This window comes from Phyllosticta citriasiana (genome assembly GCF_038021145.1).
Source record: "Phyllosticta citriasiana strain CBS 120426 chromosome Unknown IWZ02scaffold_3, whole genome shotgun sequence".
NCBI classification, from domain to species: domain Eukaryota; kingdom Fungi; phylum Ascomycota; class Dothideomycetes; order Botryosphaeriales; family Phyllostictaceae; genus Phyllosticta; species Phyllosticta citriasiana.
In genome coordinates, this window is record NW_027117280.1 from 746,941 (window position 1) to 768,381 (window position 21,441).

At 55.4% G+C, this 21,441-nt stretch overlaps 10 protein-coding genes across 10 annotated transcripts; 6 read left to right on the forward strand and 4 right to left on the reverse strand.

The window, feature by feature from the left end:
- Positions 1-177: 177 nt before the first annotated feature.
- Positions 178-2,338, reverse strand: IWZ02DRAFT_172895 (integral peroxisomal membrane peroxin-domain-containing protein). The gene is made up of 3 exons (XM_066762224.1): positions 2,160-2,338; positions 893-2,100; positions 178-846 (listed from the first exon to the last, which is right to left on the reverse strand). Exons 1-3 carry the CDS (start codon positions 2,170-2,172, stop codon positions 421-423), a joined length of 1,647 nt encoding a protein of 548 aa, XP_066625111.1. The 5' UTR covers positions 2,173-2,338; the 3' UTR covers positions 178-420.
- Positions 2,339-2,802: 464 nt separating this feature from the next.
- On the forward strand, positions 2,803-3,271 carry IWZ02DRAFT_430667 (cochaperone Pam16; the record flags this gene model as incomplete). The annotated part of the gene is made up of 2 exons (XM_066766092.1): positions 2,803-2,805; positions 2,858-3,271. The coding sequence occupies 2 exons, from the start codon at positions 2,803-2,805 to the stop codon at positions 3,269-3,271; spliced, it is 417 nt and encodes a 138-aa protein (XP_066625112.1).
- A 644-nt stretch (positions 3,272-3,915) lies between these two features.
- IWZ02DRAFT_177115 (uncharacterized protein) lies at positions 3,916-6,687 on the forward strand. Its single transcript, XM_066762238.1, has 4 exons — positions 3,916-5,313; positions 5,367-6,072; positions 6,127-6,588; positions 6,641-6,687. The coding sequence occupies exons 1-3, from the start codon at positions 4,082-4,084 to the stop codon at positions 6,409-6,411; spliced, it is 2,223 nt and encodes a 740-aa protein (XP_066625113.1). The 5' UTR covers positions 3,916-4,081; the 3' UTR covers positions 6,412-6,588; positions 6,641-6,687.
- Positions 6,688-9,216: 2,529 nt separating this feature from the next.
- On the forward strand, positions 9,217-10,560 carry IWZ02DRAFT_430669 (uncharacterized protein; the record flags this gene model as incomplete). The annotated part of the gene is made up of 1 exon (XM_066766093.1): positions 9,217-10,560. One exon carries the CDS (start codon positions 9,217-9,219, stop codon positions 10,558-10,560), a length of 1,344 nt encoding a protein of 447 aa, XP_066625114.1.
- A 253-nt stretch (positions 10,561-10,813) lies between these two features.
- On the reverse strand, positions 10,814-12,054 carry IWZ02DRAFT_430670 (uncharacterized protein; the record flags this gene model as incomplete). Its single annotated transcript, XM_066766094.1, has 3 exons — positions 10,814-11,687; positions 11,740-11,999; positions 12,031-12,054. The coding sequence occupies 3 exons, from the start codon at positions 12,052-12,054 to the stop codon at positions 10,814-10,816; spliced, it is 1,158 nt and encodes a 385-aa protein (XP_066625115.1).
- Positions 12,055-12,485: 431 nt separating this feature from the next.
- On the forward strand, positions 12,486-12,964 carry IWZ02DRAFT_488108 (mitochondrial zinc maintenance protein 1, mitochondrial; the record flags this gene model as incomplete). The annotated part of the gene is made up of 3 exons (XM_066769428.1): positions 12,486-12,552; positions 12,624-12,800; positions 12,858-12,964. 3 exons carry the CDS (start codon positions 12,486-12,488, stop codon positions 12,962-12,964), a joined length of 351 nt encoding a protein of 116 aa, XP_066625116.1.
- A 156-nt stretch (positions 12,965-13,120) lies between these two features.
- Positions 13,121-14,245, reverse strand: IWZ02DRAFT_467988 (uncharacterized protein; the record flags this gene model as incomplete). Its single annotated transcript, XM_066768597.1, has 1 exon — positions 13,121-14,245. One exon carries the CDS (start codon positions 14,243-14,245, stop codon positions 13,121-13,123), a length of 1,125 nt encoding a protein of 374 aa, XP_066625117.1.
- A 162-nt stretch (positions 14,246-14,407) lies between these two features.
- On the forward strand, positions 14,408-16,367 carry IWZ02DRAFT_176919 (ERG6, Delta(24)-sterol C-methyltransferase). The gene is made up of 3 exons (XM_066762237.1): positions 14,408-14,866; positions 14,927-15,248; positions 15,310-16,367. The coding sequence occupies exons 1-3, from the start codon at positions 14,616-14,618 to the stop codon at positions 15,883-15,885; spliced, it is 1,149 nt and encodes a 382-aa protein (XP_066625118.1). The 5' UTR covers positions 14,408-14,615; the 3' UTR covers positions 15,886-16,367.
- On the forward strand, positions 16,182-18,151 carry IWZ02DRAFT_176890 (pyruvate dehydrogenase E1, beta subunit). Its single transcript, XM_066762235.1, has 4 exons — positions 16,182-16,718; positions 16,864-17,274; positions 17,324-17,387; positions 17,438-18,151. Exons 1-4 carry the CDS (start codon positions 16,477-16,479, stop codon positions 17,843-17,845), a joined length of 1,125 nt encoding a protein of 374 aa, XP_066625119.1. The 5' UTR covers positions 16,182-16,476; the 3' UTR covers positions 17,846-18,151.
- A 590-nt stretch (positions 18,152-18,741) lies between these two features.
- Positions 18,742-20,704, reverse strand: IWZ02DRAFT_444045 (hypoxanthine guanine phosphoribosyltransferase). Its single transcript, XM_066767078.1, has 4 exons — positions 20,516-20,704; positions 19,857-19,963; positions 19,367-19,792; positions 18,742-19,294 (listed from the first exon to the last, which is right to left on the reverse strand). The coding sequence occupies exons 1-4, from the start codon at positions 20,546-20,548 to the stop codon at positions 19,228-19,230; spliced, it is 633 nt and encodes a 210-aa protein (XP_066625120.1). The 5' UTR covers positions 20,549-20,704; the 3' UTR covers positions 18,742-19,227.
- Positions 20,705-21,441: the final 737 nt, after the last annotated feature.

The window sequence follows — 21,441 nt, forward strand, 5'->3', positions numbered from 1 at the left end:
ATCTCATCCATGCCTCATGTCTGCTTTGCGTGAGATCGTGAGGCTTGCTAGTCCCATGTACAAAGGACATGTATTTATTTGTTGGCGTCTTGCCCATGGGCGGGAGCAGAAAGCCATCGCTCGGGAGCCATGTTGCAGTCAACCTAGACATTGCCATTGCCTAGGCAAAAGAGATACTCGGCTGGTAAGACCTGCAAATGGTTATACCGCCGTAGTCGCTGCCATCACTACACCCACCCATGCAGTGAGCACTAGAAACGCCGTCCGCCGTTGCTTCTCCATCAGAAGCAACATCCCCTTTGCGCCAGCAGCCTGCGGAAGAGCTGCCGTCCATTCCAACGCCCTGACCGCCAAAAGCCATGAATACAAGGCCGGAAATGCAACGCCAGCAGAGCGCCGTCGCCACTAGATGCGTCAATTTCAACTCAACCCCATCTTTGCATCGTCTCCTAGGCCATACTCTGACGACTGCTCTTGGAATGGAAGCAGCTCGTCTTCGTCGCCCCGCAGCTCCGACTCGATGCTTTTCATGCTGCCACTCGTCGCATTGCTTTTTTCGCTTGCCGCCTTGCTAGCCCGCCGTTGGCCTAACCACGTCCTTCTGCGGACTTTTCCATCGCTTTGAGTATCATCCTGCATCGTGTCGATTCGTTCGGACAAGCTTACCTCCGATCTGGAAGCGTCCGATACCAAGGTTGTGGTGGATTCGGCATACGGTGGCCGTGGTGTGGGCGTCGGTGTGACCTCAGTCGATGAGCTGAGTTCCACCAGCTCAGCATCGCGGCACCACTTGCGCCGGCGCGTATAGCGTCCCCAGCCATCCTGGCCTTGTCGGCCGTCTCTCCACTGTAATCGTTAGCTCTATCATCATCTACGGGGTAAGTGACCATACCTTGTTATCATAGTAAATCCACTTATCCTCGCCTTCAGGACCTTCAACGGTCCATTCGCTGACTTCGACCCATCTCCACATGGCGTGTCCTCCCTCAACCGCTGGCAGCTCAAAATGCTCAATGTCATCGGCCGGGTTCAGGTGCTCGTCGGTCCAAGCGGCACGCTCATATGAGAGCAAATGCGAGGTCCAGCCTATACCGAGCCAGCGGCGTTGGTTTTCCCACAGCGTAAACGTAAAACGTACGCGAGGAGATTCAACATTGCGTTTTGCGGCAAGCGATGCTGCAATCGCATTTGCATCCTTGTTGGAATCTTTGTTGCGCGAGACAGGTTTCCGCTTGACCGTATGCGTGATCGGCGCTCCAACGTCTAGACCGGTAATGATTGCAATGGACCGCCTGACGAGCTTGGATCGCCACAGAATTATGCGCGTTACGCGGGCTGGTCGCGAATGCCAGCTCAAAGCCGTAGTGCCAAGCGCGAGAACAACTCTCTTTGTCGTGATGATGCGGAGCGGAGGAAGGGTGAGGATGACCCATCCAGGAGTGACGAGGAGTATGCGGATAAATAGCGTAGTGAGGGCAGGCCTGGTGGTCGCAGACGTCGCAGTTCGTTGTGTGGAGAAAAAGTCTGTCAGCCGAATAAACGGATCCAGCAAGATGTTGCATCTTGAAGTAAATAGCTTCAACGAGTCAACAATTTCCTCTAAGCTCTTGTGATGGGGAGTGGCGCCTTCAGAGTCTCCTCTCTTCCGTCCTTTGGTCTTTTCTCCCGTCCACCCGGTAGAAGACAGTGGCGAATAGCGGCGGGCGTACATGCCCAAGATCAGGGCCGCGACAACGACGATGGGGCCGGCATAGCGCACGATTGTGTTCCCGTACAGCGTTATGGCCCAGAATCCCGCCAGAAACAGGAAGCTCTCCCATGGGTCGCCCGTCGTCCATGACAGCAGGCCAACAATCTTGTTGAGCGGCGAGATGAAGGGATATGAATAGGCGAGGGCGCGAGTGACCTGAGGCGGAGTCGCGATGAGCAATGGAGACTTTTGGTGAACGAGAATGGTCGATCGATGTTTTGCGGCGGCAGGATAATGGCCGAGGGTGGTTGGTGAGAAGGCTGCGCGAGTTGGTGGAGCGTCCCCAGCTCGAGTCGGGGAGCCGTCCCTATAGGAGCGTGGCGAGGACATCTGAGTAGTCCACGGAGTATCTGTTGGTATTGTTAGGGCGTTGAACCATGATGGTACTCGAGATGGTCGAGAGGCTTGCCGAGTGCGGCCATGCAGGCACCCAGTTGACTGTCTTTAGAGCATTACGCCGAGGGGCAACAGCAGGTCAGGATCGGGGCCAGCGCTACTCGCTATAACCTGCCGTGGGAGCTGGTGAACCGTCCGAAAGATTGTGTAGTGCTTGAGAGGCACGCGGCCTATGGCAAGGCGGCGATGGATATATGCAAACTCTCCGCGCGCGGCCAGCTGGTGACCCGATTGAGGCGATGATGTCGGCCCATGTGATAGATGGAGCTTTACCTAGGACTACCAGGTGCTACAACGGCTGCGCGGCCGAATAGGACTGGCCTGATTTCTTGTTTCAAGGTTGCACGGTCGCTGGAGGCATGACGGCGTCTCGAGCCAAACGCATACGATCAACGGAGTCAAGGTGTTGTTCTCTTGGTTTTCCTTGTTGTTCGACGGATTTGCTCCGCATTCCTCGACAACAGAGCGGAGCGGTCCGGGTCCAGGTGTTGATTTCCTGTCACGTGCACTTCGCCGCCCGGCGTCTCGATGCGCTTTTTGCCGACGCCGCCTATCGTTCTCCATCCCGATCTGCGAAGTCGCCTCCAGGAAATTTTGGCCTCGTCGTCACTCCGCCATTCGATTGTTCGCCTGCCGCTGTTCCCTTGATCTTAGCCATGGTATCTCTCGCTCTCCTGCCTTGTCCCAACTTCCTGCTGATTTTCTCTCCAGGCACACCGCATCATCACCCAGGTCCTCGTCACCGGCGGCCGCGTCTTTGGACGTGCCTTCACCGAAGCCTGGAAGCAGGCCGCAGCTTCGCAAAAATATGCCCAAGCGAACTCCAAGAACCCGAATGCCGCAAAGAACTTTTCCGCCTCCGGTCTTACACTCGACGAAGCTTGCAGGATCCTCAACGTTTCGCCGCCAAAGGGAGGACAGACCGACATGGAGCAGGTCCTCGAACGCTTCAAGAAATTGTTTGACCTGAATGATCCGAAGAGAGGAGGAAGCTTCTATCTTCAGAGCAAGATTCTGCGAGCTAGGGAAAGAATAGAGATGGAAGTGCGGACCGCCCAAGAGGCCGCTGAGCGGGAGGCGGAGCTGAAAGAAGGCTGGAAGCCCAAGGTGTACAAGGACCGGTAGCGGACAAAACAATTGCCAACACCATGGCTAAGTATTGTGCTTTCACCTAGCCGGTGGGCGTGGCCGTTCGGCACCTGGTTCCGCTGTTTGTTTCCCTTGAGCAAGCGTGGCACTGCATGGCATGAGCAAGGAGTTTAGGAGTCGTGGCTTAGGGTTTGGCAGGTCGGATGTGATAATTCGAAAGAAGAGACATGGAGCGACAGACATTTCCACTCCAAACAATTGTATTGTATCCACAACCAAAGTGTGTCTTATGCTCGGACTCCGTGTGTTCATTTTCATACAAACACTCTGGGTTAGCGTTCTTACGCCAATAACACCGTTAGCGCTGGTATTTGCAACTCGATTGTCATTTGCGCCAATCTTGTCCCTGATTGTTCGCCTGGAGTTGCTAATGAAGCACGGCTTTGCTAATTCCGCTCCCTCCAACTGGTCTTCTCTGCCAGCTCTCATCCGTGTACATACATTGCTCGGTTCAGCGGACGGTCAGACTTTGTTGGCAGAACAAATCCAAGGCCAAACGTCTAGTGCGGCTCTCCAGTGGCTGCGGTAAACCCTTGCCGTGCATGGCGTGACGTAAGCGGTGATTTGCGAGCGGACGCGACTTCCCGGCGCAACATTATTTTCGTCACCCACCGGCTTGTGCCTCTTTCTCTTCGACATCCTTTCTCCCTCCTACCACATCGCGACCCTCTCCATCATCCGCAAGTCGTATCCCGAAAAGCTTCACCGCGCCTCGTCTGGCCGTCGTTTCATTGTCCTGACATCAAGGATTTGTCGCGCCCTTGCTCGCCCAACCGCCGGATCGCCATGTCGAGTTACAGGCCTTCTTACAACGGCCAGCGCGATTCGCGCAACCATCGCGATGGGGGCAGCGGGCGCTCACGACGTCCGTCGCCTGCGCGACGAGACCCGCCGTCCATGTACCAATTTGGAGGAGGACGAGATTCGTATAGACCGGGACAGTCGTACGACGACCGCAACGGCAATCGTCCTGGTCGTGACCGTCCCAACGACTTCACTTTTCGCGCAGGCAACGAGCACGACGTGCGCTTTCCTGCAACTGATCCGTCTCGCATTGCCGGTGCTGCCCATAGGAGGATGCCACCGCGCGACAATCGCCGACCGCGCCAACACCACCAGCCTGGCCGCGTCTGGCGCCCACCACCAGCACCTCACGAGCGACCGATCCTGCAGTCTACGCGAGAAAAGACGCCTGAACAATTTGTTGGAATGAACGACGGCTCTGCCAAATTCATTTCTCTGAGCGACGTGTCCGACTCGGAAGCAGAGATGCAACTTGAATCTCAGTCTGATGACGACCAGGACTCTGTTCACGGTGGCGATGAGCAGCCGGCTGCCAAAAAGGCCCGAGTCACCAGTGAAGACAAATCCGACGCTGATGCGGCGCCCCGCTGGTCAAATCCTGACCCTTACACCTCTCTGCCACCGCCTGATGAGTCTCAGACGAAGAAGCGCGACTTCGTGAAGCTCATCCGCAAAGCCAAAGTGGCGTCAGACCGCACTTCAACTTCCAACGCAGTCACTCAAAACGCCGATTTCATCTCTCTGAACTTTGATGATGAAGAGGAGCAAAACAGCGAAGATGAAGACAATGCTTCCTCTGATGATGAACGTCGTGCTGGCGCACCCAACGCCAAAGCCCCTCGCTTCAGCCATCTTGACAATCTTCATCCCAATCGCTCGATAAATGCTGCTTCGGAGAACATGGCTTCAGATCAAGGCAAGTCCGCTCCTGTGGTGCCTCAGACAGCAGCTTCTTTGGGTCCACCTCCAACGTTGTCCCAGGTGCAGTCTCATGCGCTGATTAGTGGCCTCGACACTTGGCCACCTCCTCCACCGCCTCCCAAGCCGAGCACAAGCGGAAAGCTTGAGCCGCTTCCTCCTCCAAACAAAGGTAAAAAGCGGAAGCGCGATGTCATTGACGGCGGAGTGATGGAAGAGTGGGCACCCCGCTCAGGAACGTCGTCTACTCCATGGTGCATTTTTGACCACTCAGCTACGGAAAACATCGGACTTTGGTCAGTGGCGAAAGAAACTTAGACCGTCGGTGCTTAGCTAACTTTGATCTTAGGCTCCACAAGGAGATTATTGATTTCTATGAATATGTCAAGCCCCACGAGATTGAGCAAACTGTTCGTCTTGAATTGATTGACCGCATCAGCAACATTCTTGAAGAAAGTTTCCCCACGGCTACTGTCTGCTCCTTTGGCTCATTTGCGTCTGGCTTGTATCTTCCTACGGCGGACATGGACCTGGTTCTCGTGTCGCGTCAGTTCATCAGTAATGGCATGCCACAAGTGGGACAAAGCAGAAAACAACTCTACAGAATCGCATCGCTCTTGGAAAGGGGAGGTGTGACACAGCCTGGAACCACCGAAGTCATCGCAGGCGCTAGAGTGCCCATCATCAAACTCGTTGACAGAGTGACAGGCCTCAAAGTGGACATGTCTTTCGAGAACAATACTGGTATAGTGGCGAATGGCACGTTCCAAGAGTGGAAAGCACAATATCCAGCCATGCCCATTATTGCCACCCTCGTCAAGCAGTTCTTGGCCATGCGTAATCTCAACGAGGTGTTTTCGGGCGGTCTGGGAGGGTTTTCCGTGATTTGTATGGTGGTTCATTTCCTCCAGCTCCATCCTGCTGCCCAAAGCGGCAACATGTTGCCAGAAGAACATCTCGGGGAAATCTTCATGGGCTTCTTGCAGTATTACGGCACGAAATTCAACATGTACAACACCAGGATCTCTCTCAATCCTCCCGAGATTCTACGCAAGGTACGTTGTCTCGACCTCGACCAACGACGTTGTTCCAATGCTCACGCACAACAGGGTTTTATGGGACCTGATGGCAAACCATCAAAGCCGGATCGTCTTTCAATCATTGATCCGAACAAGCCCACAAACGACATTTCCTCCGGGTCTCACAATGTCGAGAAAATTTTGACTTGCTTCAACAAAGCCTTCGAGTCTTTGCACAACCGGATGGCGCAAATTTCCAGGGACGACCGTTCGATGCGCAAAAACGCCAGCATCCTACAAGTCGTGTTCGCAGGAAATTATTCCTCATTCGAATGGCAGCGCAATCGGCTCCGCATGGTCCATGACTGTCGATGAAGAAGACATTTCGCTTCTGGTTGCACAAACACGCAACAGGCCCTTATGAACATGTCTCAGGCTCTCATGTCCTTATCCCTTCAGATTCTTCATCGTTCACGGACTTTGGAAGGCCTGCGCAAGATCTTCTCGCGCGCAATGCAGCCCATTAGACTTCAATCCCGAGTGCCCTCAAAGGTGAGCAGAAGCATTTTCTCCCAAAAGCTCAAATGTCTGACATTGGTCTTAGGGCAAACCATCAAGATGCAAAACAAGTGTACCGTATATTATCGGGGAACTTTGACCGGGGCCATCTCGGACGGTTGGCGTTTGATACCTCTGCCAATCCCTTGAGCTTTCAAATGTGGGACCGAGCCAAATTCCACGGATCATCCACGAGCGCTGTATACCGCCCCGCCTCCCTGCCTTGACTCAAGGTCGACTGCGATTGTCGAAGGATCAGGTCAATGAGTAGGCAATCACTCCCTGGGAGTCTTAATTTTCGAGTATCGTACGGGCCATGGAAAATGGTCTGGTAACCGTAAAAAGACGATTGCATCAGGAAGTGGCCGATTTGTCTCCGTCCGAGCGTCATGCTCACGGAAATCCAGAATCCCAATTTTTGTCCGCACCATGTTCGATCAATGTGGAGCTTTTCAAACGAGCTCCACGAAATCGGCTTGCCCTACATGGAGGTGGACACTGTCCATCGCGTAGGACGGTCGCTGGCTCATGGATCGTATCATGTGCGGACATCGATTCAACTTTTGCGCTTTCTCCTTTTTCTCTCTCGTCAATCAATACTGGGGTCTCAAGGCATCCAGTTCGATTTGCATGAACGGCATTCAAAGTAGTGGGATTCAAGTCCTCCTTTTCTTCTCTTCAATGTACTAGCTTTCTTCTTGTCCTTAACCTCTCTTACAGGTGGACCTCCTCACTCAACTCTCAGGCTCGCTCCGAACCACGGCCTGGCCCTGACGACCAATTGAAAACTGCCTTCATTTCCATTCCAATTGACGCGCAAACTTTTGCCTTGCTCACAACTGACCGACCTCTAGGAATGTAGGCGCTCTTTACAGCATGGATGTACTAATCAAACTCGTGCTCCAAGAGCAACGCTATCCATTGGATGAGTTATGTTTCTGAAGCATCGAGTTCCAATCGTCCGGCTTTCTTGGCTAGCCACGCTGCTTGCTTACCTCTTGCTGCGATGGCTGGTTGAAGAAGCCCCTTTTCTCATCAATTCACTCGCTTTATGCGGGTGTTTGAAGAGCACCACTCACAAGAACGAGGAGTTGAACTAGGTCTATGGCACCCAACAACATGTTTGTGTAACTCACTGGGATCAAGCTCCTCCGCAAGCCCTCCCGAAGGCCTTCGAGATGTCTTCTTCGAACATTTGAGGCCGGCGCACGGCTCTGACCCCAACCTGCCTTGCCTGGCAGGTCGAACAAAGCACACGTGGTCGTCCCACCAGCCCTTTTTCCTTACTCTCTCTCTCTTACACTGACCTCCACGTATTACTGCGCAGCTGCGCTCTGCAAGAGCGCTCGGCTGGTCAGTCGGCACATGAAAGAAACGCTTGGGATTCGTGAACCTGCAGACATCAAAGTACCATGGTTCGTGTCGCGCGTCATCCCTTCGTCGTGATCTTTTCAGCGTTGCGTCGATTGGGAGCAGCACTGGGGAAGGAGAAGAGGGAAGGGGAGGGGAGGGGAGGGCACGTTGGAGAATAAGTGGGCCGACAGGGTTATAGGGATGACGATGGTGGTCATTCTTGCGTGGAGACAGGAGCGCTTGATTTTCTGCTGGACGTATGAATCGTATCCTCCTGGCCCAATCTTGTCAATGGAATGAAGGTTCGTTGTCGTGCTTCGTTTGCGCTAGGTCGGCTCCGTTTTACTGCTGCTGCTGCTGCTGCTACTACTACTACTACTACTACCACGAGTTGGACATCGCACCGTACCTAGACTTGTGGTAGTGGTGGTGGTAGAAGTGGTGGGCGGATGCACGAAAGGGGCAGAAGTACCATGTACCGACAACAAGGCGTTTGTTTTTCCAGCGCGACGAGCAAACAGTGTACTATGGAGAAAGAGAGACAAGGACAGGAAGAAAGGGGAGAGCAGCAGTATACGTAGCAGAGGAGAGGAGCCTAGTGGCAGGAGAGGTCAAATGACGCCAGCACTCTTTTGCATTCACGATCCGCGGAACCTGTACCCCTTTCGCCCGTCCACGGCTCGTAAAGGTCGATTTGGGTTGGAGGAACAACGCGTATGAGTCGCCTATGTATCTAGGTGGCATATGGTTTGCCATATTCATGTGCGAAGGCAGCTCTCCCTCTCTTTTGGAACTGCTGCTCTCCCAATGTTTCGTGCCTCTCGAGGAGGCTTCTTGGTACGCCGTGATTTAACCCATTGACTTCAACGGCCGTCCAGCAGCCTGCGCTCCATAAACTGTCCTCGATCTGATTCCTCTCCTTGCTCTGTGTCCATATTCACCTTTCTCTCACACACACCGAGCCCACACAGTATTCATTCACTACCACCGCGACGCCTTGGATCACTCTCAAAAGATTTCAGTGCTGGTCCTCGACTGACTGAACGGCTACCTGCCTTGTGCCGGCCGGTGTGCGCAGCAGCAGATGACTGGTTGACTTTGGGCAGGCGAGTCGTCTTCCTCTTCCGGTGATTTCAAGTCCTCGCAAAGGTGATTTTCCCTTCTCTTTATCTTCACCGTGAGCACTCGACGCTCCACCAGTGCGGCCGCAACCGGTACAAAAACCCTCAAGACCTTCAAATCAATCTCACGCACCTCGCGTCGAACATCATGGTGCCCTGGGCAGCGTTGTCCGCAAAGGTTCAACGCTTTAACATCGCTTACAACCCCCTGACGACGCCATGGGTGCCCGCGGTGCCTGAGCCCGGGGACAGGGGCTACAACTCTTATCAGGGGTATCGTGGAACGAACCCCCTGGTCAACGCCAACAGCCACTCAGTCGACTCCTACGACAGCGACGAGCCAGCCAGGCGTGAACTGCTACCTCTTCGAAAATCTGAAGCCCGCAAACCCTCTGAGGAAGTCGAAGACATCGACGCCAACTGGACAGAGGTCGACTCGGACATCGACAGCCCCGCTGACCTCACATACGATCCGACCGCCTACCGTCCCCCGGTCTCAAAGCTCGAGCGCGCGTCCAACATTGCGAGTAATGTCACTGGCCACTTGACAGCAACTGGAGTTTTGGTGGCGTCGGCCGCCACCACCTTCGTGGCTGGTGCCGCGACCTCAGCCACCCAGACAGCCATCAAAAAGGCCATCGACATCGCGGCGGCCGGCGAGGCTGCATACAGGAGAGGGTCTGCCAGCGCGGCCGAGTCGATGCCAGACCCTTACGATGAGCTGCGCTTTCGGGAACCTGGGCAAATACTGGGTCATTGGGAGACGCAGACGCCAACGCACGCGGCGCAAGTGATGAAGGAGTTGCAAGAGGACCCTGAGGGATCTGAAATGAACGAGAGCGGGCTGAGAGCGTTGATGATGAATTTGTCAGAGCTCGCCAGGGTGGACAAGGGGATGCGAGAGTCGCAGCAAAGCGTGCCAACCAACACGCGTAGATCTCGCCGGGCGAAGCAAACCAGAAAAAGGGGGCCGAACGGTGCTGGATCCAAGCTGGAGAGCGGCTCCAAGCAATCCGAGGAAAATGGCAACGAGGGAGAGGAGATGGATGAAGCGTATTCCAGTGAGGACAGCGAGGGCAGCTTCGACAGTTGCCACGAGGTCTTGGAGAACCGCGGACAGTATATCGTCGAGAAGGCCCAACGCCACTTCCAACGGAGGCAACAAAAGTCAAAGGAACGAAAGAGAATTGTCAGGGAAAAGGCAGCCACGCCCGTGCAGCACAATCCTATCGAGCAGAATCCTGTCCAGCGGACAAATCAAAGTCCGTGTCAAGACACCAACTCGACTGTGGATGGAAAGGTCGTCCAGCTCCAACCCGAGCGCTCCGCTGCCACTTCTTGCTCTTCCCGTCAGCCTGGGGACACTGCAATCCAGCGCAGTCGTCCCCGCCGACCTCCTTCCCCAAGCAGCTCCAAGATCGCCATGATCTCTTACAGCGTCGATCAGCTCCCACGAAGCAATCAAAGCAACAGGTTCTTCGAGTGGGATTGAGAAAACAAGGGCGGACAGGACGAGGGGAAAAGGGGTACACAGGGCCTTGTCGCTATTAGTACGTGTGGCAACGAAGTAACGAATGAAGCCACAAGATCATCAAGGGTATTCTGCAATGGAACAGGGGAGTGGTCGACTGTGTTGTCAATGGAATTCCCACTAATGTGCAAAAAGACTGCCAGAACACGAGAAACAGTGAAGAAAAAAAACCCAAGACCCAGAAATGCCGCCAAGAAAAATCAAGGAAAATCAGCTACGATTTCTTCCTAGCTGTCCTGCTTCTTGTTGATCGAGCAGGTGTTGAATCGTCTGTTGCGTCGGCGCTAGGAGGATCTTCAGGAGATACCGCGCCAATAGGCACTTTCTCTCGGACTGGCGTCAAGGGATTCTCAGGTTGCTCGGAGGCTACTTGTGAGAGACGGTTGACCAATTTCTGTGTCTCACTCTCATGTCCGTTGGAGCCACCGCAGCCCATGCATTTCCACTTGCCCACGTCTTCAAGTGACTTTGTTCCAGGCGGGGCTTGGCCATTGACGAGGCGACAGTGCGTACAGATCAGAGCAAAGCGGTTCTTGGGTTGTGTCTCGTCTTCGCCCATAAGAGCATCCAAGATGCGATCGTACCAGGCAGGCTCCCTGATTTCGGGAGCATACTGCGCAGGGTATGCGTTGGGAGCAAAATCGGCATTGAGAGCAGCGGGGGGCTGAGGCGGCGACTGATGTCCACTGGCCAACGGATTCTGAAGTTCTCCTTGAGGAAAGGGCGGAAGCGGTTTCTGAAGCTCAGCAGACGTGTGAGGGCGGTTGTCTGGATTTGGAGCGGGCGAAAGATTGTTGCGAGGGATGTTTGCGGTAGGAGGTGGAGCTCCAGTGGTACGCCCCTGGAGATTGCCTGCAGAAGAGGGTCGCTGATCTCCTGAGGGCTTGCGCTGTGCGGCGGCAGGAGTCGGGTCCTTCTTGACTGAGCCGTACTTCTCCAGTAACTGCTGCGTCGAGTTGTACTTGGTTGCCTCCTTTAGCTTTTCGATTGTGTCGTCGCGTTCTTTACAGAGGCGATCGAGATAGGCCTGAGTGTTGGAAATGCGGTACTCATAGTAGGCGTTGAATCCCTGGCGCACACCGTATATGCTTGTGAAAAGTCAGCGCACATGGCCCAGAGCAACGAGACGAATGTTCGCACACGAGCGGACCACCGGCGACAGCGGTGTATTCTAGTGGACCCCAATTGCGCCAGCCAGTGACAAGTATCATGATGACGGAGACAAGGATGTAGAGGAAGCCGGAATACAGGGTCCACATGACCCTGAACTTCCTGGCGCGCACTCTGAGAGCATCGTTCCTGACGGTCGTCTTCTGGATCTTTGTGGAGAGGGTAGCGAGCGTCTTCTCAAAGGCGGCAGCGGAAGTGTCGTCCTGGGTCCAAGGATCAGCGAACCATGTCTGTTAGGGAATAGCTTCAAGGACAACTCACGCGCCAGGGCCAGAGAGACACCATGGTTGTGTAGAGAATGTAAAGGTTCAGCGGGAGGAAAAAGAGAGGGGTATGTTGGGCATGGCGTTGCTTCGCAGCTTCTGGTTGTTTCGTAAGTGGTGGTAGGTAGGCGTGGCTTCAAGCAGCCACTGCAGGCCAGAGGTGACGGAAGGTAACACGCAGGCAGACAGCAGACAGGGGAGGGAGCCGCAGTCCGCACAGCCGCAACCCGGAAGCTGGTCAACGGAAGTCACGGCCGGCCCGCCCGCTGGCTGTGGCTTGAGTGACGGGAGTTGGATAATCAGTGGCGCGCTCTCAATGGCTGATCCCTGCGCCGCCGCTGTTCGCCGTCCTCTCTCTCTCTCTCTCCCCCTTCCAGTCGTCTTTTTCCCGCTCGCTCTCGGGGCAACCTTCACAACTCTCTCAATCCTCCTCCCGAACCCTCGATCCCCATCATGTCGCGCGTTTCTACTCTTGCTGCCTACCGGAACCTCCTGCGATCCATCCGCATCGCCTTCGAAGGTAGCCTCCTTTCTGGACGCGGATCGCTGTGCAAGAAATTGGCAATGGCGTCGAAGCTGATCAAGGCCCAGGCGATGTCGCTACCATGAACGCCGCTCGATTCGAGGCACGCAACAATTTCGAGGCGAACCGTGACCTTCCCCAAGACAGCAACGACTTGGACAAATACATAACCAAGGCAAATGACGTGTCCAAATTCTTGAAGGAGAATCTTGTCCAAGGCCGGGTCACGGACGAGGGCAAATACCGTGCGTCCCACACGTCTGGACCATGCTTCCTCTCAAGCTAATATGTTTCGCTGGCAGAGTTGAAGATTCACGAGCACACCGAGCGGGGAGACAACGAGTCGATAAAGCAACCCAAGGGCAGGCCCAACACTTCTGCTGGTTTCAAGTGCTGCTCGGCTTCATAAGACCAACTCCTCAACCAAATATGATACCCTTTGATTCTGCAGCCTTTGAATCTAGCTGCCTTTTCCTGCGCCCAAACGCCCACTATGCACTGATTGACTTCGACGACTAAAACTCTAAAGAACCTCAACACCTTGTGCGTCCCCAGCATACGCGCTTCAGTTTCCCGCAAGACTTGGATAGTTGGCATCCTCAGTGCCTGGAGGAGGCGCAATGGTCAGGCTGTTTGGATCTTCGGGGGGCAACACAAGCCGTTCCAAGATTTCAGGAGCAGCCTTTCCACCCTTGGTCCTCGCCACAACACCCTCCCTTGTTTGTCTTCCCGACCTTGCGTGTGCCATGCGCTCGTCGCGCTCCATGGTGTCGAGTGGCCGAGGCTTGCCCCACTGGATGCGGAGCGGAACTCCCTTGACAACCGCTCTGCCTTGACAAGCTTCAGCAGCCGCCTCTGCTGTCTTCCTGCTGGCGTAGTTGACAAAGGCGCAGTGTGATCGATGAGAGCAAATGAGGGACCGCAGCTGACCAAACTTGGAGAAGAAGGTGCGAATCTCGTGCTCGGGGAGGTCATCCTCGACTCCAGTCACGAAAAGTGAAGTGATTTTCTTGTCCGCCGGTGGTTGTATGTCTTCGGGTCGTGGCGCGTGCGCGGCGTTGGCTGCTCCTCGGACGCCGCGGCCTGCCTTGGTGTCTCGCGTGCGAATAGGGCCAGGCTTGTGAAGCTGCATTTCGCCTCCTCCTGGTGCGGGCAAGGCCTTCTGACCTGCAGAAGATGACTCTCCGGCTTCCTCAGCTTCATTTTCAAGCCTCCGTTGCTTCTTGTAGTAGGGTTCGCTCTGAGCCAGCCTCCGCAGCAGGTCCCTTGCCTTCTCATCCGTCTTCTCGTAAGCCTCGACGGCACCTCTTCCTTCCTCAATCTCCTTCTCGTGTTCTTGGGCAAAGTATTCGCGGTTGATGTCGCTCTGCGGGCCAGGCGCGACCATTTTGAGGGCGGCGTCTCTGACAACGATGGGTAGACCGAACGACAGATCCAGCATGCAGCACTGACAGCAGTTCTTCAGGCGCGCACAGGTGAGGCAGACATTGGTGCGCTTCTGGCGAGCGGTGCGATCAGCCTTCCAGCGGAAGATGGTGAAGGGCCTCGTGCATATCTTGCACTCGGCGCCATAGTCTTCCTTGAGCATCTGCACGTATGGATTCTCCGGGAGGCATCGTTCGCAGACGGAGGGAAAGTCTGTCGTCTCCCAGCCGGAGCGGTTGAGATCGTGTTTGATCTGAGGCGGCATGATGCGATGATGCGGTCGGTGGTCAGGTTTGGAGGTGCAATGTTGAGGCGCGTGGTGGCGTTGGTGGAGAAGAATGACTTCAGGCACGGCAAGGTAAGTGGTTGCCCTGCCCGCCGGCGAACGGGACGGCATTTCCCCCGGGGCATCGTCAGTGCACAGCCAGCAACGACGGGCCAGGGTCCCCTGGTGGCCTGGAAATTGTTTGGGCGGTGAGCCCCTTTCGCTCCACAATCACCTGCAGCTCTCATCCTCTCTCTACCTTGTACATTCCCCGTCCCGTCCTGCTTTTTCCAAAGTCAATTTTGGCATTTCCCCGCTGCGACACGGGTCTGATTTGTACAAAAAGGCCTGCCCTGCCAATTGACCCAAGATGTCGTCGCCTACTCTCCAGCAGCTCGAGATGGAGGACAAGGAGCGTGATCGCGCCTTCAAAGAGGCACTCCACGGCAAATCTGGCCAGATGCGCGGCGGCACCTGGGCCATGCTGAACAAGAAGAACAACGCCGCCAACTCTGCTGCCCTTGATGAGTACTTCAAGCACTGGGATGCAAGGAAAGGCGAGGACGAGACGGAAGAAATTCGTGCGGAGCGCAGAAAGGAATACGCTACCCTTACCAGGCAGTACGTTTTCGTTTTCAAAACCTCTCTGCTGGAAAAGTTTTGATGCTCATCGCGTTTTAGCTACTACAACCTGGCCACCGACCTGTACGAGCAGGGCTGGGCACAGTCGTTCCACTTCTGCCGATTCGCCAAAAACGAACCTTTCAAACAAGCTCTTGCACGCCATGAGCACTACCTAGCTCACGTAATGGGACTTCGCGATGGCATGAAAGTCCTCGATGTCGGCTGCGGTGTTGGAGGCCCTGCGAGAGAAATTTGCAAGTTCTCGGGTGCCAACATCGTTGGTCTCAACAACAACGACTACCAAATCGACCGCGCAACCTACTATGCGGAGAAGGAGGGTCTTTCGGACAAGATTAGCTTTGTCAAGGGTGATTTCATGGTAAGCGCCAGGGCCTCGGCTTATTGCAAACGCGCAGTGTGCTTACCAGATGCCTACCTAGCAAATGACGTTTGAAGACAACAGCTTCGACGCTGTTTACGCCATCGAAGCCACTGTCCACGCGCCCACTCTCGAGGGCATCTACGGCGAAATCTTCCGCGTGCTCAAGCCCGGCGGTGTCTTCGGTGTCTACGAGTGGCTCATGACCGACAAGTACGACGACAACGACCCGCACCACCGGGAACTTCGTCTGGGCATTGAACAGGGTGACGGCATCTCCAACATGTGCACCGTCTCGGTTGCGTTGGAAGCCATGAAGAAGGTCGGCTTTGAGCTGGAGCTGAACGAAGATCTTGCAGACCGCCCTGACACTCGGCCGTGGTACTGGCCTCTGGCGGGCAACTATTCTCACATGGATTCCGTTTGGGAATTCCTCCACATCTTCCGCATGACCAAGGTTGGCCGCTCCCTTGCCCACAGGCTCTGTGGTGCGCTCGAGTACGTTGGCATGGCGCCCAAGGGAACTCAGAAAACGGCCGACAGCCTGGCCTACGCTGCTGACAGCCTTGTCGCAGCTGGCGAGGAGAAGCTTTTTACCCCGATGTACCTGATGGTTGGCCGCAAGCCCAGGGCTTGATGGCTTGGATTGGAAACTACTTCTTTGCGCTGCCTTCACTGCATTGCCTTCTTAGAGCGCCTCCAGAGCATCATTTCCTTGGGTAATGGCCGAAGATTTTCGACCGCAACTTTTAATGTACGCATATTACGCCTCTATACGTAAATGAGATGATTTTGGCCAACTCCGTAGTCGTCGAAGCCAGTGTGATGGATGTGAATCGGGCTCGAAAGACGGGGATTACACTTTATAGTGAAGCTCGGCTAGAATCGGATGAGTCTCAACAGGTCCGCTTGAGCTTTCACGGGCAGCGAGATTGTTTCTTTCGAAAACTTGAGATGGTCCAAAGACGTAACAGAGGCAGCTGCTGTAGTCGCTGACCGAAAGCTGGTCCGGGCCGTTGCTGACCAGTAACGGTCCAAGTGATTAGATCGGACAGGTGGTGCCCGGCGGGGCGGACGGCAGCAGGTGTTGGGGAGTAGCGCCGCGCCCCAACTAGAATTTCCTGGCCGCGATAATCCTGCAGCTCACCACCACCTTCAGCTCAACTTCTCCGTCACCTCTCTGCCTCAATTCCTCCCTCCTCTCCCCTCCTAATCGACAGAGCCAGCCATGTCCGCCGCTAGACTCTTCCGCCCGGCCTCTCGCCTCATGGCGGCGTCGCGCCCCATTGCTGCTCGCTCCGCTTTTGTCCGCCCCACGGCCTCGATATCAGCTTTCCGTAGCTATGCCACCCCCAGTGGATCCAAGGAGATGACGGTCCGCGAGGCTCTCAATGAGGCCATGGTTGAGGAGATGGAGAAGAATGAGAAGGTCTTCGTCTTGGGAGAGGAGGTTGCGCAGTACAACGGAGCGTGAGTGGGACCTCCGTGCTTTATGGGGCGAGGCTCAGCTTTGGCGCAAAGTCGTTGCGACTCGCATCGACATGGCACGAGCAGGATTGAGTCAATCGGAGCCTATGAAGAGAGAGTCTCGCTAATGTATCATGGTTGTCCACAGCTACAAGGTCACCAAGGGCCTGCTTGACCGCTTCGGCGAGAAGAGGGTAATCGACTCCCCCATCACCGAGTCTGGTTTCTGCGGTCTCACCGTCGGTGCTGCTCTGGCCGGCCTGGTGCCCGTTTGCGAGTTCATGACCTTCAACTTCGCCATGCAGGCCATTGACCAGATCATCAACTCGGCCGCTAAGACCCACTACATGTCCGGTGGCATCCAGCCTTGCAACATTACCTTCCGTGGTCCCAACGGTTTCGCTGCCGGTGTCGCCGCCCAACACTCGCAAGATTACAGCGCCTGGTACGGCAGCATTCCCGGCCTCAAGGTCGTCGCGCCTTATAGCGCAGAGGACGCCAAGGGTCTGCTGAAAGCCGCCATTCGTGACCCCAACCCGGTCTGCGTTCTGGAGAACGAGTACGAACAAAGCTGCAAGATGGTGTAGAATTGGGCTGATGTGGAACAGGCTTCTGTACGGTCTTCCCTTCCAGATGAGCCCCGAGGCTCAGAGCGACGACTTTGTCATTCCTGTAGGTGTCTAGCTCTTGCGACGATGCGCGGAACCTAACAGGTCCTACAGTTTGGCAAGGCCAAGATTGAGCGCCCTGGAAAGGACATCACCATCGTCACCCTCTCCCGTTGCGTCGGCCAGTCTCTCGTTGCTGCTGAGCAGCTCAAGAGCAAGTACGGCGTCGACGCCGAGGTCATCAACCTCCGCTCCATCAAGCCCCTTGACGTCGAGGCCATTGTCAAGTCGGTCAAGAAGACTGGCCACCTGATGTCCGTCGAGTCCGGCTTCCCTGCCTTTGGTGTCGGCGCTGAGCTGCTCGCCCTGAGCTGCGAGTACGCCTTTGACTACCTGCAGGCGCCCCCTGTCCGCGTTACCGGCGCCGAGGTCCCCACTCCCTACGCGCAGAAGCTGGAGGAGATGTCGTTCCCCACGGAGACGCTGATTGCCGACTACGCGGCCAAGCTGCTGCGCGTGTAGACAAATGGAAAAGACGAAAATAAGGCGATTCGAATTTTGGCTAGTAGATGACCGTCCAAAAGACACAAAGCGGCGCAAGAAGACCAAGCTCCAGCACTTTTTTTCTATTCACCCTTCCCCTTTCGACCTATTCCCCTATCCAGATGTCTGCATATGAAGTCTTTACCAACATAGACGGTTTCTTCCCCTCGATTTTTCCAATCAAACACTATAAGCTTGACGCTACCAACATCAAACCCACTACCTCACGTACCTCTCTGACGGCGCGCCGGGGGAATGGTGGGAGGGGAGAGGCAATGAGCTGTGTACTTGTAGCCGCGTTTTCTATAAGGCGAGTCTTGTTACCCGAAATACCACCATGCTGCTGCCGTCGTCGTCGTCGTCGTCGTCGTCGTTGTCATCATCATCATCATCATCATCATCATCATCATCATCATCATCATCATCATCATCATTGTCCGTCTCCATCCTCCTGATCTTTCTCTCTTGCAACTCCTCCAGCCTGCTGTAGTTAACTAGGATACCTAAACAGTCCATCATCGAAATTTTGGCCATCAACGCCCCTCCTCGTCGTTGACTGCTGATGTCTGCCATTTTGTCATTGCGTGTGTCATGGATTTGATGATGATGATGATGATGATGATGTGTGTATGTCCCGATTACCGGCGTGGCAAACGCTGTTTCGGTTGGGCGCGGTTTGGGTTACTTAGGTCGTTCAGTGCTGCGGGGGATGCTGAATGTGTCGGTCTATTATTCACCTTCTGCTTCCAGTGGCATGGTACTTGTGACTGGACTGTTATGGACACGCATATCCAAGAAGGAGATGACAAGACTGTAAGCATGCAAGCATGCAAGCAAGCAAGCCAAAAACAACATGCATGGCGAAACGACCTCAACGTGTTTTGTGTAGCATCTATGCACATTCCAGTCAATTGTTCATGATCGCATTGAATTCAATCTTGCCCTGCGCTGTCAGTCTTCTACAACATTCTACGTCGAATCCGCCACTGCTTCCCCATCATCATCTACCACCGCGCTGCGCGGTCCTCGCGGACCCGGGACGTAGTTTGTGTCTTATCTGTTCTGCTTTGCGCTGCTGCCTTCAGCTACAGCGACAAGTCTACCAACGCGCGCACGCGTCCCTCTTGGGACACTTATCCAATGTTAAGCCAATATGTCGAATTCTGCTCCCGAAGCTTTTGGCGGGAACGAGCAGTCGCGTTGTGTCCCGCCTTGCCAGCCATCCGTGTACGCCTAGAGAGGGAAGGAAAGAAGAAAGAGAGTCTGTGTGGGAGAGAAAGCGGACGGTTTTGGCAGGATTTGCGTATCTGCCTGCCTGCATGCCTGTCTGTCTTTGGGGGAATGTGGATATGAGGCCAAGCTTAGGCGGCTCTGTTGTTGTTGGGCTTGTCTTGCTCGGCGGCGAGGCGATCGTGCTCGTCAATGTCGCTACGTAGTGAGCATGTGTCAGTCATATGGCCGTCCCACATCCAAGGGAGCAAAGGAACGAGGACAACTCACGTCGCCTCCCACGGGTAGCACAACCACACATCGCCAACAGTCTCGGCAGCCAGGTACTTGCCGCCATCCATGAGGCCCTGGGGCAGGGTACCGCGCTTGGCCTTGTCCTTGTTGTGCAGGACGAAGATGGAAAAGGTGGTGCGCTCGCCGGTGCGGCCGAGCTTCTGCGTGGCCGTCTCGACGTCCTTTTCCAGCTCGCGCACGGCGTACTCGAGCGTGGTGCGCGTGTCGTCGACCTCGTCGACGATGAGGACGTTTTTGCCAATCAGGTTGGCCATTTCGAGCGACGACAGGTCCAGCCACTGCGTCCGCGTCACCTTTGTGCCCGGCGCCTCGACGTCGCCGTCGGTCCCGAGCGACTCGTACAGCGACAGCCCGATGGCTTGGATCGGGATGTTGGGGTGGCCGGGCCTGTTGAGGAACGACCTGTACGGGCGTGTCTGTCAGATGCTTGGTCTTTTTCCTTCTCGTCTTCTCTGGGAGAACGTACCGCAGGATGCGTGCGGGGACGTAGCCGCCGCCACCAATGGCAATCATGAGGTTCGGCTTGAAGTCATTGAGGATCTGCTCCGCCGACTTTTGGCAGAGCTTGTGAACCTGTCTGCGGGGGTGGCCCCCCGGCTTGGTCAGCCTCGACGTGTCGAATTAGATCCTCTCAGGCTGCAGTCCATTGCACTGAAGGGGAAAGCGAAGCGGGTGAGGCTGGTGACGGACTGTACGGAATGGCGAGCCGTTCGTCTGGCGTCGCGTCGGCGTCGACGTGGGCGCGAGGTAGAGCAAGACAGGACAGGCAGGCAGGCAGGCAGGCAGGCACGCCTGGCCAGCCAGCATCCGATGGGGCTGATGGGCCTGCTGCCGAAGCTTCGGACGGCGTCGAATTGCGCAACCCGTTTCGTGAAACGCGGCGCGCCATCGTCTCGAAGCGGGCTGCCGACTGCTGCTTTTGCTGCTGTGTCGACTGTCCGCCCGTCCGTCGCCCGCATCCCCGTCCCAGCAGCCAGTCGATCCTCTTCGGCCGCGCCATCGCCGTGGTCATGCATCCACGGTGGCAGCAGTCGAGGGGCAGACGGGCAGGCTACCTTGGCCACAGACCCGGCTGGCGCTGGAGGGGCACGGAGGGGAAGGCTGCAAGTGGAAAAGCGAACTGACCTGGTTGTAAGTGACGTAGACCTTCTGGACCATGATGAAGGCGTAGAGATGAAGATGATCTGAGGGTGTGCGTTTGGAGCGAGGAGTGAGGTGAGGTCGGCTTGTCAAAAAAATCCAATTCACACTTTTCTTTTTTTTTTTTTTTTTTGACTCTTTCACGAACGCGAAACTTTTTTTTTTTTTTTTTTTTTTGGTTTTCCCTCCTCCTGCCCTCTGCCCTGGGCGCTGACGCAGTACCAAGAACGAAGCTAGCACCGGCGGGGCGCGCGTGGACGCAGGGCACGGTCTCCTTTGATCTTCTGTGGCCGGCGTCGCCGCCCGATGAGGGGAAACGAGACGAGACCCGGGCAGACGAGAACGAGCCTCAGGCTTCCATAATTCGAACCATCATCACCACCACCACCACCTCCTCCTCCTCCTCCTGCCATATCCATCCATCGGATCTCCTATCATTACCCCTGCCCTGCACTGCCCTGCACTGCCCTGGATGCTCACACACTTCGGCTGCCTTCCCATTTGGTCGTCCATCCATGTTCTCCGCCTACCCGGTTTCGCATAGCAATCCCAAACATCGGATCGTGCCCTCCCCAGCTTCCGGAAACATCTAGTCCACCACCATTGATCTACATTATCTATTCCACTCGTGAGCTTCCATATCGATGGCCACGGCAAGACCACTGCTGGCAAATCTACATCTTCGACAGCGCCTCTGTCCGTCTACAGCAGCCGTGTTGGTCGACACATGTACATGGATATCCGTCACGGCCTTCAAACTCTTGGCTCCAAATGAGGAACACGTCACAGGCGGCATGTCCATCTGAGACATTCGCCTGCCAAAACTCTCGCCAAGCCAAGTCTTCACAACGTGTTCGTAGTTTCTTGCCGGCATGGCAACGGCTGCCATGCTGTGCTGTTCAATGTCGGAT